Below are 14,569 nucleotides of genomic sequence, written 5' to 3'. Positions count from 1 at the left end.
GCATAAAAGCAACAAAAAATATAGTTATTTTATAGGAGAGAGATTATTTAAACGTTTAAATAGAATCTTTTGTTTGCAATGACGTCGACATCAAATAATTCGTAGTACAAGAACAACAATGTAACATAATTTGTTTTTCTATCGTATTTATATAAAATAATGAAGCAGAAAAATAATTTCTAAAGAAACACTTTTTGACAACATCAGACGGTACAGGCAAATGTTTAATATGTGAGGCCAGAGTCTAATATAAATCAATTTTTTATGTTTTTCGTATAAAATTTATATTAGATATAAATAACTAAATAAATCAACTAAATAAATAATTACTTCAATTTACTTTTCCTCCAGAACCAAGTTGGTCGTCTTTTTATTTAAAAATTAATCTACAAAAAAATGGCCGACCCGGAATTAAATGTGGATAGCCTGATTATGCGACTCTTAGAAGGTTTGACATGAATGGAGCATATTTTGAAATTTTACAACTCGTGTGATATTAACCAATTATTTTTTTACCTAATTTTATTCCTCCCCCAGTCCGGGGTGCCACCGGAAAACTGAAGACAGTTCAAATGAATGAGGCAGAAATTAGATCACTGTGTCTGAAGTCCCGGGAAATATTTCTTAGCCAACCCATACTTTTAGAATTAGAAGCACCATTAAAAATTTGTGGTAGTTAATTAGATAAATTTTTTTTCTATTTGATTCAGACGTTTTTCATTTGTTTTTCAACTTTTTTGGCTAAAATAATGTTAAATTATGAGCAGATTAGACCAGAAGTTTAAATTTGAATGTAGATGATAAGGATAAAGATAGATTAGTTAGATTGTAAAGCATATTTTGATTTCAATTCGTAAACGTTTTGTTTGCAGGAGACATTCATGGGCAATACACAGACTTGTTAAGGTTGTTTGAGTATGGTGGTTTTCCTCCAGAGTCCAACTATCTCTTCCTTGGGGATTATGTCGATAGAGGCAAACAATCATTAGAAACTATTTGCTTATTACTGGCCTACAAGATAAAACACCCTGAGAATTTTTTCTTACTAAGAGGGAATCATGAATGTGCCAGCATCAATCGCATTTACGGGTTTTATGATGAATGTTTGTATTTTTTGATATAATTATGTTGTCGTTGTTGATTGTTATTGAACGAACTAATTTTATCACTAATGCGCTAAAAAATCTAGATGACTTTATGAATAAACATGCTAGTTTTTGATTTTAAGTTCATTCATTAAGTTTAAGTCTTAATACATACATTGAACATTTTTTGGTTGAGGACTTTCCATGCTGAATTTATTCAATTAAAATAAACCAAATAAAACTAAATTTTTCAACTGTAATAATTGAAAATAAGATTTTTTTCACAAAGATATCAGGGTCTAATAGATAATCATTATTTCATAATTAGCATTTTTAAGCATTTTCCAATGAAATAATTGTTTCAGTAACATTAAATTTTGTTCAGGTTGGCTATTGAATTGATATTATGATGATATATTTGGGTGGTGTTTTGTTATAACGTATGTATTGTAATCATCTATTGTAATGATATATTTTAATGATATATTGTGATGATATATCATGTTGATATATTGTGGTGATATATTGTTGTAGGCAAACGTAGATTCAACATAAGGCTGTGGAAGACATTCACAGATTGTTTCAATTGCCTTCCAGTTGCTGCCATCATTGACGAGAAAATATTTTGTTGTCATGGAGGTGGTTCTCTTTTTTGGTCATTTTAAATGATTTTATTTTCATTTTTCCTGATGAAAATGCATAGTTTGACAGTGTGAGTTGCATTTAGTTTAATAGTTTCTGATGTTATTGATGTCAAAATTTAGTTTTAATAGCAGTTAATTGACTGTATAACTTAAATGTATCCTGTTTGGTGGATTCTTATATATATTTTTTTTGTGAAAATTTTTGTTTAGAAACGTTTATTTTGTTGGTTTAAGTAGGGCAAAACTAAGTTTAAAATCTGTGGTGAATAAATGTGTTTTATTTTTGTCAAACACCTGCTGCTAGCACTACTTTGAATATGAATTATAATTTTTATAATAATAATAATTAAAATATTTTGATAATTATCAAGATATTTTATTTCAAAAGTGTGTGTAAATTCTCTTCTCTTAGGTCTCTCACCAGACTTACAATCCATGGAACAAATTCGTAGAATCATGAGGCCCACAGATGTCCCTGATACTGGTCAGTTGGTTGGTTGGTTGACTGATTTGTTGATCAGTTGATTGGTTGGCTGAGGTAGATTGATCTGTTGTTCATTGGTTGGTTTGTTAGTTGTCTGTCTTGTAGGTTGTTTGACAGATGTTTGGCTATTAATTCAGTTGTTTAGTTTTTTCGTTATTTTGTTTTATGGACTTTTTGTTTGGTCATTAAATTGATTGAGGGCTTAATTGACCAGTTTCTTGTTTGGTTTGCATACTCGATTTATTGTTCAACCTTACTGTATAATCATACATTTGTATTAGTTTTTAATTGTTATGATCTAATTTGGTGAGCTGAATTTAGAATGTTACTTTTTCATTTAACTGTATATGTGAATTTAAGTAAATTCATTTATTTACACATTTGTTTGATATCGCATTTATTTCGACATATTTTCTGATGCTTTAAATGATATATAGTTTTTATACAAAAAATATTTATATTTTAAATTGCATTACCTCGTGGCATCTGCTGAGCAGGTCTATTATGTGATCTTCTCTGGTCTGACCCCGACAAAGACATCCAAGGTTGGGGGGAGAATGATCGGGGGGTGTCCTTTACGTTTGGCGCAGATGTTGTTACTAAGTTCCTTAACAGACACGATCTTGATCTTATCTGTAGGGCGCACCAGGTTCGTTGTTTGGTAGGAAAAATGTTGTGTGAAGTTGTGTGAAGTTTTGTGATGTTGTTTGAAGTTGTGTGAAGTTGTGTGGAGTTATGTGAAGTTGTGTGATGTTGTGTGAAGTTGTGTGAAGTTGTGTGAAGTCAGGTTCATGTGACTGGATGGCTGTATGCATGATTTGGCGAACTAGTTAAGGAGAAATAAAGTTCTTCTTTCATACAGCTCTTCTTGTGTTCTGGCATGTTCTGAATGCTGTGCTTGCAAAACTTGATTACTACGCATCTAAATATCTATGTACCACTATATAAGGAATAGTTTTTAAGAAGTTCTGCATTTTTTAAAGATGCATTAATAATGAGCAGAACATTTTTATCAAAGTATTTTGTACTATTTTATAAAGTTTCTTCATAAGATTTCATGTACATCTATTTGATTTATGATGAGTGGCAAAGATGTTGCTTTAGAAATATCTGTGAAGACAGCTGATGAAAAATTGAACATTGTAATTGCAAATATTTAAATAAAAAGTGTTAATGCTCGGAAACTATAAACATTGTTAAATAATTTTAACCTCACAGAATACTTAAGTTAGATAAAAACTGATAACGTTCATCTGATTTATTGTTAAGATTATTTTTTTATTTGCACAACTAAGCTCTCAGCATCATAGTTTCGTACCTTCTATGGCTTACAGCTTCAAATTTATTAATATTAGGTTGTAGAGGATGGTTATGAATTTTTTGCCAAACGACAACTTGTAACGTTATTTTCCGCCCCGAACTACTGTGGTGAGTTCGACAACGCTGGTGGAATGATGTCTGTCGATGAATCTCTCATGTGTGCTTTCCAGGTACATTCATAACTATCAAATTTTTCACTTTGCTATTAAGTAATGATGTCACTCACAAGCAGTAATTGGGTATTTTAATGAGCAGTAATTAATTTAATGATGGAATTAGTTTTACGCTTTAGAGAGCTATTTTGGGAATTTTATTGTTTTTTCTCGGACGGTATGTATGCGACGTAATAAATCAATATGATAATATGATCAAATATATTTTTGAAAATTTAAGATTTTGAAGCCGTCAGAAAAAAAGACGAAGTATCAATATTCTGGCTTGAACTCTGGCCGACCGACCACCCCAATGAAAGACAAAGACCTACCAGGAAAGAAGAGATAATAATTCTTCCTTCTTTCCTCACCATCTTTATTTTTAACATTAATTATGCGCATTAGGTTCCCACACTCTCACATACTTATAATTATAATCAGATTTTATTATTCGTTTTTCATTTTTCGTCTCATTCATTGTCCTACCCATGTAAATTCATTCAATATTATGATGATGAAAGCAGTTAATTTGTCCATTCAATCAGTTCATGTTAGTCAGACGTGCGGGTTATTATTCTATACAGTGACGCTTTTCTTGTTTCTTTATCAACATTTTGTAATATTTGTTTGTTTGTTAATTTTTTTATTTGTTCTTTAATTCACGGCTATATAAATTGTGCATATAATGATGCTGATGACTGGTTGGTTATTTATGTTATGTCTGTCTTCATCTTAACTTCAGCCATCCCGTTAAAATTCAACTAACTTGTTTCATTGTTTCATTCATGTATTTCATATATTTATTTTCAGTAGTGATTTTTTTAATAGTTTTTTTTTTATTTTTTGTAAATTTTGAAATGTGTAACTTGTGCAATTTTAATGTTAACTTCAGCAGTTCCTACTTGTCAGTTTGTTTTGTATTCCTACTCGACCAGTATGTGCGTGCTATGTGACGAGGCGCTGCATGAAACACAAACATTTTTTTTGCAAACAGTTTTCAATTAAAGTCTTTTTACTTGAACTGTTCAAATAATTTTGTAAACGAACCTCCATCCAGCCTTCACATTTGAAGCCCACTTGAATGTCATTCTTCATCATTTATTTTTTCACCACACGCGACGCCTGCTTTTTAACATTTGCCTCCCTTCCTAAAAGTTTTTATTTTTCATGTATGTACGTGCGTAGAATGCTCGGTTGTGGCGGTAGACTAATTTGTTTGTAAATTGTCCATGTCTATAGTCAACGCTTACATGTGTCATTGTTTTGCGTGCATGTATGCGTGTATATGTATGCGTGTGCATGTAGTGACGAATATATGTAGTATTGTACGTAATGCACATTTCACTGCACATGTGATACATTTTTTGACCAAATTTAAATGAGTATTTTCCTGTTTTAATTATCTGAGTGCGCATAATTAATTAATAAAAATTGTAAAACGACTAACATTGTAGACAATATTTTCTCTTGCGTTAATTTGTGCATGTACATATCTTGTAATGTTTCATTAACGTTGTGTGTGTGTTCACCCAGTGTATGCACTCACAAACCTAATACTATTTCTATCGATCTACCAAACAATCCACACGTTATCTTGAAATTTTGTGAACATTTGTTACATTTATGAATAATATTATTTTGGACGGCGCGCAAGTGTGTGTGACTTGCGTGTATGCTCACGTTGAGCATGGCATTTTCACCAATTATCGTATTTTAACCGCTGATTCAATTTTTTCTCTACAAATAAATAAAAGTTAGCAAAATAAGTACAAAAACGAATTGTGTTTTAATAATTTGCATCTGGATGTTGTTGATTGTTCGTTCATTACTCCATTTGCTGGCGCAATATCCATCATCTTATGCTTTGTGGTTGCTCCAGTTTTCAATTGTGATCAAATTGACGGACGTGCGGGAACGTTTCGTTGTTGGGTCGGTGTGTTTAACCTGTGCGAAAAATGCTTTGAATAGTTTTGATTTATGTTTTTAAAACTGAATTAGAGATTTTCATCGTGCACCAACTTCACTGATCACACTCGGTATGAATAATTATACTTAACTGTCTCTGATTATTTCACTGTTTTTGAATGAGAGTTGCTGATAAGAACTTTAAAACCAAGTGTGTTTTTTTTTAAAAGTTTGATCAAGTGTTGCACGGCATACTGGATATCGCTTATTCGTTGTGGAAATATACGCATTTACCTACATACGGATCTTAGTTCGAATGATGTTTGTGCCTACACAGGCCAATAAAGTTAGGAAAAATACAATGTTAAGAGTGAAAGTGCTAGCTGATGATTTCTTCATTAAATGTTTACAATCGAAAGTAGCGGAACGTTTTGTTCAAATTTTACCTGAATGTAAATCATAAAGCAAAGATTTTTTTAGATATTCATCAATTTAAAAATTGACATTGTTATCAACGGTTGTTATCAATGCCAAGACAAATAAAACTTCAGTCTGTATGAATATTCATGAATGGTAGTCAAACAATTCAAATACATGAACTATCTCTTTCTATAACGGGCGATTTGAAGCCAAGTTTTGAATGTAACTTTTCATCATATAATACATCAACCGATCATAAAAATTTTCCGCCATATTCTTGATAACGTTAATTCAGAATGAAGGTAGATTTATGATTTGTTGCCAATTAGTTATTTGCAAACGTTCACACACAACACATTTCGATATAGACAGATTAAAAAAGAAGAAGAAATGAGTTATTGAAGAGGAAGTGAAGGAAAAATTACAAATTTGTAGTAAATTTAGGCACCTCTCACATTTCTGACTCGCAATGCGTAACTTACGATAGGTGTGACCTTTTGACAAGCCAATAAATTGTTGTCTTCATGTGTGAATGTACGCTATAGGACGTATGTATCGCGCTTTGGACGCGCATTCGTTGGAGATATTGCATATTAGGCAACGATACGGAGTTGTGATATTTAATAAAAAAATTTTTTGTAAATGTTCAAAAAACCATCATCCAAATTTGTAACTACTAAATTGAATCTACTAAAAAACATTTTTAGAAAAAAATATAGTCGAAGGTAGTTTTTTTGCTTCAAATTTGTTTTAGCAACAGTTAAATTATGTATTTAACTGTTTTTTTTATATCTTATTTTTCCGATTTTTAATCTAATGATGATTATATGCGTTTCAATACTGATTTTAAGTACCATGTTGGTCAACATTTCCATCATCACCACGGTTCGTCTATAACTTCATCCTTATCTTAATGGTCAGACATAACATTAAAAGATTTTTGCTTCAGAGTCATCTCATTACAAAACTTTTCAGAGCGACACGTCCACGAAACACTTTTGTCAAATCTTAGTCTCTCCTTTGCCGTGAAACATAAGGTGCGCACCATCTTATCCGCGTTTACCGTATAGTAAGAACTTGTTTGAAATCGATAAGTTTTTAAAAATATAATTTCACCTTTCAAATTGACGACAAGAAAGTTTAAAAATAGATCAACGTTCTGACGACATCTGGCACGATAAATTAATATGCAGTTTAAAACGTTTGATTGATTGGTGAAAAAACAATAAAAAGTTGAATCAAGTAGGTTACAAACTTTTAAAACTAAAGCATCCTTCTGCATTTCCAATGAGCAGAAACTGGGAAGTAGTATTGTCAAGTGTTCAATCAAGTCTTTCCTTCCGCGCAAGCTGTCAACTAGCCTTATCATAATGTCCACCTCGCCTCCTGTTGGTGTCGCAACTTTTAACTTACTCAGAAGGTTGTTAAACTTGCGGTAAGCTCCTTTCTGTCCGTGAAAATGATATTTCAACGCTTCTTTGTACGTCTTTTCATCGGTGATCTTGAAAATATTTCCATCTGAAAGCCTCGTCGTGAATAAATGATCGAAATGTCGGGACCTTTTGGTACTATTGCTTCTAACAGTTTTGAGACTTTCTGTTTCGGTGCTGTTTTTCGAATAATTTATCATCGTTGTATCACTCTTCGTGGTAGGTCTACCGAAATTTGTCCTCCCGAAACTAAGTTGCTTGCAGGTGCTATAATAGGTCATATTTCACGGTTGATGTTTTTTTCTACTAAATTTTCATTCTATTCACGTAAGCATTTTTTAATATCTCCAACGAATTGTACCAATGTTAATGAAGCTAACTGCGAAATCACACCTGAATCACTTTATATGCAGTTGTCACCAGCCGTCACTATGACAACCGACGCTTCTTATGAATTTGAGCGTCACGCCATGAATTAGCACGAGGTTGGCGTTTCGAAAGTAGATGACTTTTTTCCATCGCATTTAGCTAGGCTTCAACGCCGCGATATAATACAACAATCACGTAAAGAAAATCCAAATACGCTATACCAATTTCACTCGTTTTAACATTTTAATCATGCCTAATTGCAAAAACTATGAATTTTTTTAAAACAATGTAAAAGCAAGCGATAAAAAGTAAAAAAAGCACGATAAAATTTGAAAAATTAAATTGAATACAAAGGTAAAAACACGTACCAGTAAAACGTTGTTATAAACTGTACAAAAATTATAAACAAACGTGGTTATAAATTTATAGTTTCAAGCACTCATCAAGATGATGGTTTATGAGTTCTATTTTGAATTCCAACTTGCAGACTGGACATGACACAAACTTCATAACTTTCACGCTTGGGCTACGAAGTAATATGGAAGATGATAACGGGTAATCATCCTCATCATCATTTACATATTCATCTTCATTATCACCGTTCTCTTTATTGTTTAACAATAAACTTTCAACCGTAGGTCGCAGATGTTCACAAGATGTTGATGAATTAAGTGAGGAAGATTGTTTGATGACTTCAGAGAGCAACTGCTCATGTCCACTCGTTGACGGCTGGCCAGAACCAACTGGTGATGGTGATGATGGTCGTGAAGATGCGGGTGATGATGATGGGGAAAGCAGACACAATGATGATTCAGAAGGAGAGGGCGAAGAACAAAACACAGGTAAAGACAAATTAAAATAAAGAGTTGGGGAATTTTTAGATTTATGAGCAGCAGCTGCAAAATTGTTTTGATAGAATGACATTCCCTTAGAACGAGCCAGCAAACTAAAATTTGGATAAGATGGAAACAGTGGAGAGGATGTGAATGATCCAAATGAATTGTGGTATCCAAGTGGATACCTGAACTGTTTAGGCCGAAACAAGGAAAAATTTTTTGAAGATGAAGGCGTTAAGTATGGCATCTGAAACTTAGATGAGCGTTGGTGAGCGGGAAAATATGGATATCTTGGGAAAGCAAATGGTGAATTAAAACTCCTGAACTTAGACCACTTATTTGAATACCTAGACCAATTATGAGGTAGATAGTGAGCATGAAAGTTGGAATACCATGAATTTAATGGAGATGATCCATGAACCATTGATCCAAAAGATGGGCGGAATGTATTTGAAGAAGGTAGAGTTGGACATATCTTGAAAGGTTTGACTGTGATTGGTGACACCTTTGACATCCTCATGCGAGATTTTGTCAAAAATGTAATTTTTGATTTTTGAAAAACTGGTGACTTCTTTGTTGATGGTGATTCAAATTTAGGTTGTCTTGAAACATTTTCACTTGGTAATTTCATTGGTGAAAAACATGGTGAAGTGATTGGAGATGAGGAAACCAGAAGTTTTCTTACACGTTCAGGGCTATCAAAACTTTTTTCATCACCCATGTTAGAAACACATTTTGGTTGCACTGAATCACTTTGGCTACTCAAGTGTTCTTCTTCACATTTAGAAGCAAAGGCACACATCTCATTATCATCATCATCCATTTTGGTTTCATCATTAATTTTAACACCGTCGTCAGCAGTTTCAACATAAATATTATTGTTGCACCCACTAGAATCGTCAGTGTTGAGTGATTTATTTTTCAAAGGTTGATCAAACCTACCAGACTTTTTAACAAGAGTGCCACAATCACAGTCATTATATTTTCTTTTCAATTCATTAAAACTTAATTCACTGACTTTGTTAGGATAATCAAAGTAACTGGCATATTTACTTTTATAGTGTTTGTGATTGGAGACCGAAATGAAATTGGGTATCCATACTATTGCACCAACCTCTAAACTTGCATCTGATAAAATAGACTTTTTGTCTCTGGTCTTGTCAGTTATTACTATAGCTGAAGATTTTTGATTGGAAGAACTACCTAATGTATTTGTTTTGACAGTGAAAAACTTTTCAAGCGTTGTATAGTTATTTTGTTTTAAGACTTTTGGTTCAGTTTTTTCTTTATTTTGTTGCTTTTTACTTATACTATCTTCATCTCTATGAAAATTGCTTTCAGAATTATATTTGTTAGTTGTAATACTTTCAGTTAATACTTTATTATTCCTGTTTGTCAAACTTTCTTCATGAAGCTCTTTGAGAACTTTAGACATTGAAGAAACAGAAGAAGAACTGCCCAATTTGTAACCAGACCCAGTGAAGTAAGCAGTTGAGGTTGTGGGAGCAGCATTCTCAACACCAGTGGATTTGTTTGCAGCATCACCAGTTGCAGACTTGAACAAGAAACTATTCATTTCATCATCATTTGCCTCTTTATCATTGATTTTAGAAAACGTAGATATGTTAGTATTAGGCTTTGGAGTTGGAAAATTGTTGCTAATAGGAGCTTTGCTGGTTTTAAGGTTAGAATCTTTGAAACTGTTGTTGATGGAAACTTGTTTGCCAGAAGTAGAAGATGTCTGTCCTTTTTTAGTTGCTAAATTTTCTGGTTCTTTAATTTTTGTGAACGTACCCCCACAAGTTGCTTGATGAGATGACCACCACGTGTCATTTGAGGAGGGTGCCCGATTCATTGACCTCTTGACATAACCATAAAATGGTTGCTTGGTTCGGCAGGGTCCATCACAGCGCCACCAATGCTGCTGGTACAATGCAACTTCATCATGAAAACTGTGGTAGATCTGTCAAATATAATGCAAAGTTATGACTCAATATCAGCTATGGAATTACATTAAATGTATTTATAATAACAGTTATGTTGAGTCCAGTTTCTTTGTTAAGTCTGTACATGTGACTTTTGAAATTAGGACCATGTCCATCTCGATCCTGACAGTAGAAAAATAATTAAATGTTCCATCAGTTTAGTCAATAACATTTTATAATCAAAAATCTTATGTACTGAATTATAAATTGAAAATAAGCTAATGCAGATGCATAGAAAGTTAATAAAACAATAATAAGACTATAACTTGAAAAAATTTACCCACTCTATCATTGTTGGTTAGGAAGAGATAGGCATGTATCATTTCATGCTGTTTGAATTAGTGGAACATTACAAAAATATAATGAAACAGATGTGGAAGTATTTTAATTAAAAATTTAACTTTATTCAAACCACAATAATAAAAAGCAATAAAATTTTTAAAAAGTTGATGACACAAACTACTACTTTATAAAAACCTAAGAATACGGCTGCCTTATCTAATGACAATACAGTTTGAACCAACGTTCAATTTGAGGATGTCATATGTTATTATTATATAATTTTAATAATTCACACCTCCTTATTTTCATTTCATTTAGGATTAAATTTTCTCTCAGAGTTGTTAAAATGATTGATTGAGAATCACAAAAATTCTGAATGATTGCAAATATACAAATAAAAGATTCTATGAAAAAGTAAAATAAACCAAGAGGCATCCTGATTCACAATGAATTAAACAAATTTATTTTTTTTTTATTAAATGTCTATCAAAAAGTCAGCAAACCAGAAGAGTCTCTACCAAATCCTTCCTTGGTCTTAACTTCAACAGTGGCTCACTCAGTTTAATGCAACAAGCACCACTTCGTTTGCCATGGTACTCGCAAACACCGGCACACCTAGAAGAACAAAGCAATAAATTAAGAGAAATTGTTAGTAACAAGTCTTGCTACATTACTACAATAATTAATAATAATAATCAATTAAAAAATCTCTATAAAACTTGATTAAAAATTGAAAAGTGCATACAGTGTCATGCGAGTACTCCAAATAACTTCAACACTTGCAAGCTTTCCCCAAAAAAATTTTTTGTCAAACTCCACAAAAAGGCTGAAGACATCGGGATTGGGATCGACCAGTTCCCAAGAAACGTCAGCCAAGTTGCTGCTTTTATTCTTGTTCTCGGATTGACCACAAAAAACTACTTCGTTTGCATCATTTTCTATTTCTTGGAGCTGTAGAGCTAAATTGAAATCATCAATTTCATTTTTGCGGGAGAACATACTCGGTGAAGAAATTCTTGAATTGTGGGTTCCCGAAGCTGTCCCTGCATTGTTTTTTAAGGAATCCCGTTGATATTCAGAATCAAACTGTTGCTGTAATCTCAAAGCCACTGCGTAATCATCTTCTTCCATTCTCTAAAATTTTTATTTAAATATTTTACTGCTGACGTTTTGTATATGGCCGAACGGACATCTTGAAATGAAAATCAGCAATGAAAAATTCGCAATGAAAGAAATTGGCGCAATATAAAAATACTAAAAGACCATAGAGATTGAAAAAAGGTAAAGTGTAGAAGGTGATTTGTGATATTTCTCAAGCGTTAGGAGACATCGTAAACTATCTTCCCTCCCTAAAAATTGTAAATTATTTCAAAAATCTAGAAGATAATTTAATTGTTCGGATGTAAAACTCACATTAAAACAAATATCGAGAACCCCGATAGGAAGGAAAAGAAATAAGGATAAAAATAATTTACTGCCGATGTTGGCTTAGGAAAACAACGGTTATAAAAAAGAATTGTAGTGAGAATGCAATCGTAAATAAGCAATTTCTTCTTCTTTTCAGCGCCCTCTTCTTCCCTCTTAATCAATTTTTCACATTGTGCCAGCTCATTCTGCCTGATGTATGTGGGTTTTAAAGAGGCGATTATAGCAATTAGAGACAAGCTCTCACGTTCGATGTACAATAATTAAAAAAATATAAAACTAATTTGTCATAAAATATATAACGAGACAATTAAGAATTATTTAGTCGACTATAATTTTAGATTTTCCAAAAAATAATCTCTTTATTTTTAGGTGTGTCTTTCGTTTTATTAACATATTCGTTTAAAAGGATTAATTTGGTTTATAATGAAAAGACATGCGAGGTAGACACGTTTTGTTGAAAGAAGGCTGCAAGAACAATAACTTATGTAGTAATAACATCCGAACACGCAAACACATGCCCAGCCTGTAATGTTTAAAAATAATTTATAAACTGAATAAACAAACAAATAAATTACAAATAACACATATAAATGAAAAAACTACAGAATATAGTTGCAGCACACAGCAAACAATATAAAAAGAAGAAATGGAATGCAGATGGACAGTTTTTTTCTGCTACGGGAAAGACGACAGTCAAAATAACCCATCCATCAAGTTGACCGTTTTTACACATACCCAGCTACAATAACAATTAAAATGGATTAAAATATCTTTTCTCTCTTTCTATATTTTATGTTTTTGTTCATGGTTAAAAAAGGGTTCTTTTTATAGAATTATTTCGATTTCATTTAGCTTGCTATTACTTTGGCTAGACCGATTAGTGCACTCATTCAATTTTGAAATTCGTTTCGTGGATTAAATTTTGGTTTTTTTCTTTTAAAAAACAACGTACTTTGTGGAAAATTTTTTAATTTATTATCGTGCTAAAATGAACCTTCAACTAACTAAGCAAAGCAAATTTTTTCAATTCGAGCGAAATAATCTCAGCGGAGACAAGCGAAAGAGAGGAACATTAACAAACAAGCCGCAATCTCCCAACTCAAATTTATTAAACGACTTACGTTACGATACGTTTTCTTTGGCCCAGCAAAATCCTTAACGTTTTGGGCGCATTTTATGACAAAGTATATTTTGGCGAAGATGACAAACCAATTTCACGCCCTGCTTGGCGTGGCAAAAAATGTGAAATAACAACATAAAAAAGAAGAAGATAGGAGAAATAAAAAACGAAAAATATAAAATAATATACGTGTGGATGCATATACAAAGGAAGGAAAAATAAAACAAGTGGATATCGTTTCTTTGCTTGGTGGCAAGAAAGAATATTTCATTTTTATAGCGTAGCGTTACGTTTCGCGCCAACATTAAGAAGCATGCGTGAAAAACAATTGCGTTTAATAGTCCAAATCATATGAAACCAACGCTGGAATGAATAGATAAACTAAAAAGTGGTTGAACGATAAAATTTGAAATAAAATAAATGTGAAGATCAAATGTAACTAAACGAAACTAAAAAATTTAAAGACTATTATGCAAATGTTTGCAATGTTGTATTTGATTTATAATTAAATAATAATTAATAATCTATAATTAAATTCAACAGAAGAATGTATGAGTACGCTGTAATATTTGATTATCTGTTGAAAAATTATTCATTCACATTTATAAACCCACCCAAATATTTTAGCCTATCTATAATTAACAAACCAGGACAAAAAGGAAAACCACCAAGCGTTATACATCAACAGTGTCATAAACTGGCAACTTCAACATTGAAAGCAGCAATAACAATGCCGCAACTCATCAACAACAACTCGACGGAGCAACCAGGCAGACACACGACGAACGTTACGACAGCCACACGAGGCACGTTACGATAGCCACACGAGGTACGTCACGACAGCCACAGAGACATCAGCCTCAAGGTGCCGCAACACCTCATGCAAATTATTCCAACGTCTCCATCAAGCGTTAAATTAGCGGCAGGCTCGCAGTTATCTACCTCGTATAATAAAAACACCGTTTCTCGCGCGCAAATATGAAAAATGCGCATTCGATTGCGCGCCAAATGAACGAGCTCTATAGGCGTAATGTGGTTTCAATAACTCGCTCCATTAGGCCGGATTAATACGCGATTAAAATTACGATAACAGGTTGCGCATGCGTTAT

The 14,569-nt window shown here is 32.7% G+C and overlaps 3 protein-coding genes across 3 annotated transcripts; 1 reads left to right on the top strand and 2 right to left on the bottom strand.

The window, feature by feature from the left end:
- Positions 1-396: 396 nt before the first annotated feature.
- Positions 397-4,034, top strand: HELRODRAFT_156455 (hypothetical protein; the record flags this gene model as incomplete). The annotated part of the gene is made up of 8 exons (XM_009014241.1): positions 397-448; positions 538-672; positions 873-1,103; positions 1,620-1,724; positions 2,142-2,213; positions 2,711-2,862; positions 3,569-3,703; positions 3,927-4,034. The coding sequence occupies 8 exons, from the start codon at positions 397-399 to the stop codon at positions 4,032-4,034; spliced, it is 990 nt and encodes a 329-aa protein (XP_009012489.1).
- A 2,886-nt stretch (positions 4,035-6,920) lies between these two features.
- Positions 6,921-7,721, bottom strand: HELRODRAFT_168377 (hypothetical protein; the record flags this gene model as incomplete). Its single annotated transcript, XM_009014240.1, has 1 exon — positions 6,921-7,721. One exon carries the CDS (start codon positions 7,719-7,721, stop codon positions 6,921-6,923), a length of 801 nt encoding a protein of 266 aa, XP_009012488.1.
- Positions 7,722-10,386: 2,665 nt separating this feature from the next.
- HELRODRAFT_73845 (hypothetical protein) lies at positions 10,387-11,911 on the bottom strand (the record flags this gene model as incomplete). The annotated part of the gene is made up of 5 exons (XM_009014239.1): positions 10,387-10,608; positions 10,679-10,753; positions 10,915-10,959; positions 11,416-11,527; positions 11,658-11,911. Coding segments are annotated over 5 exons (708 nt in total), but the record flags the coding sequence as incomplete, so codon positions are not given.
- Positions 11,912-14,569: the final 2,658 nt, after the last annotated feature.

The sequence above is a fragment of the Helobdella robusta genome (assembly GCF_000326865.2).
Source record: "Helobdella robusta unplaced genomic scaffold HELROscaffold_13, whole genome shotgun sequence".
Taxonomy (NCBI): domain Eukaryota; kingdom Metazoa; phylum Annelida; class Clitellata; order Rhynchobdellida; family Glossiphoniidae; genus Helobdella; species Helobdella robusta.
The sequence above is the reverse complement of the archived record's forward strand: the minus strand, read 5'-3'. Positions and strand labels throughout refer to the sequence as shown.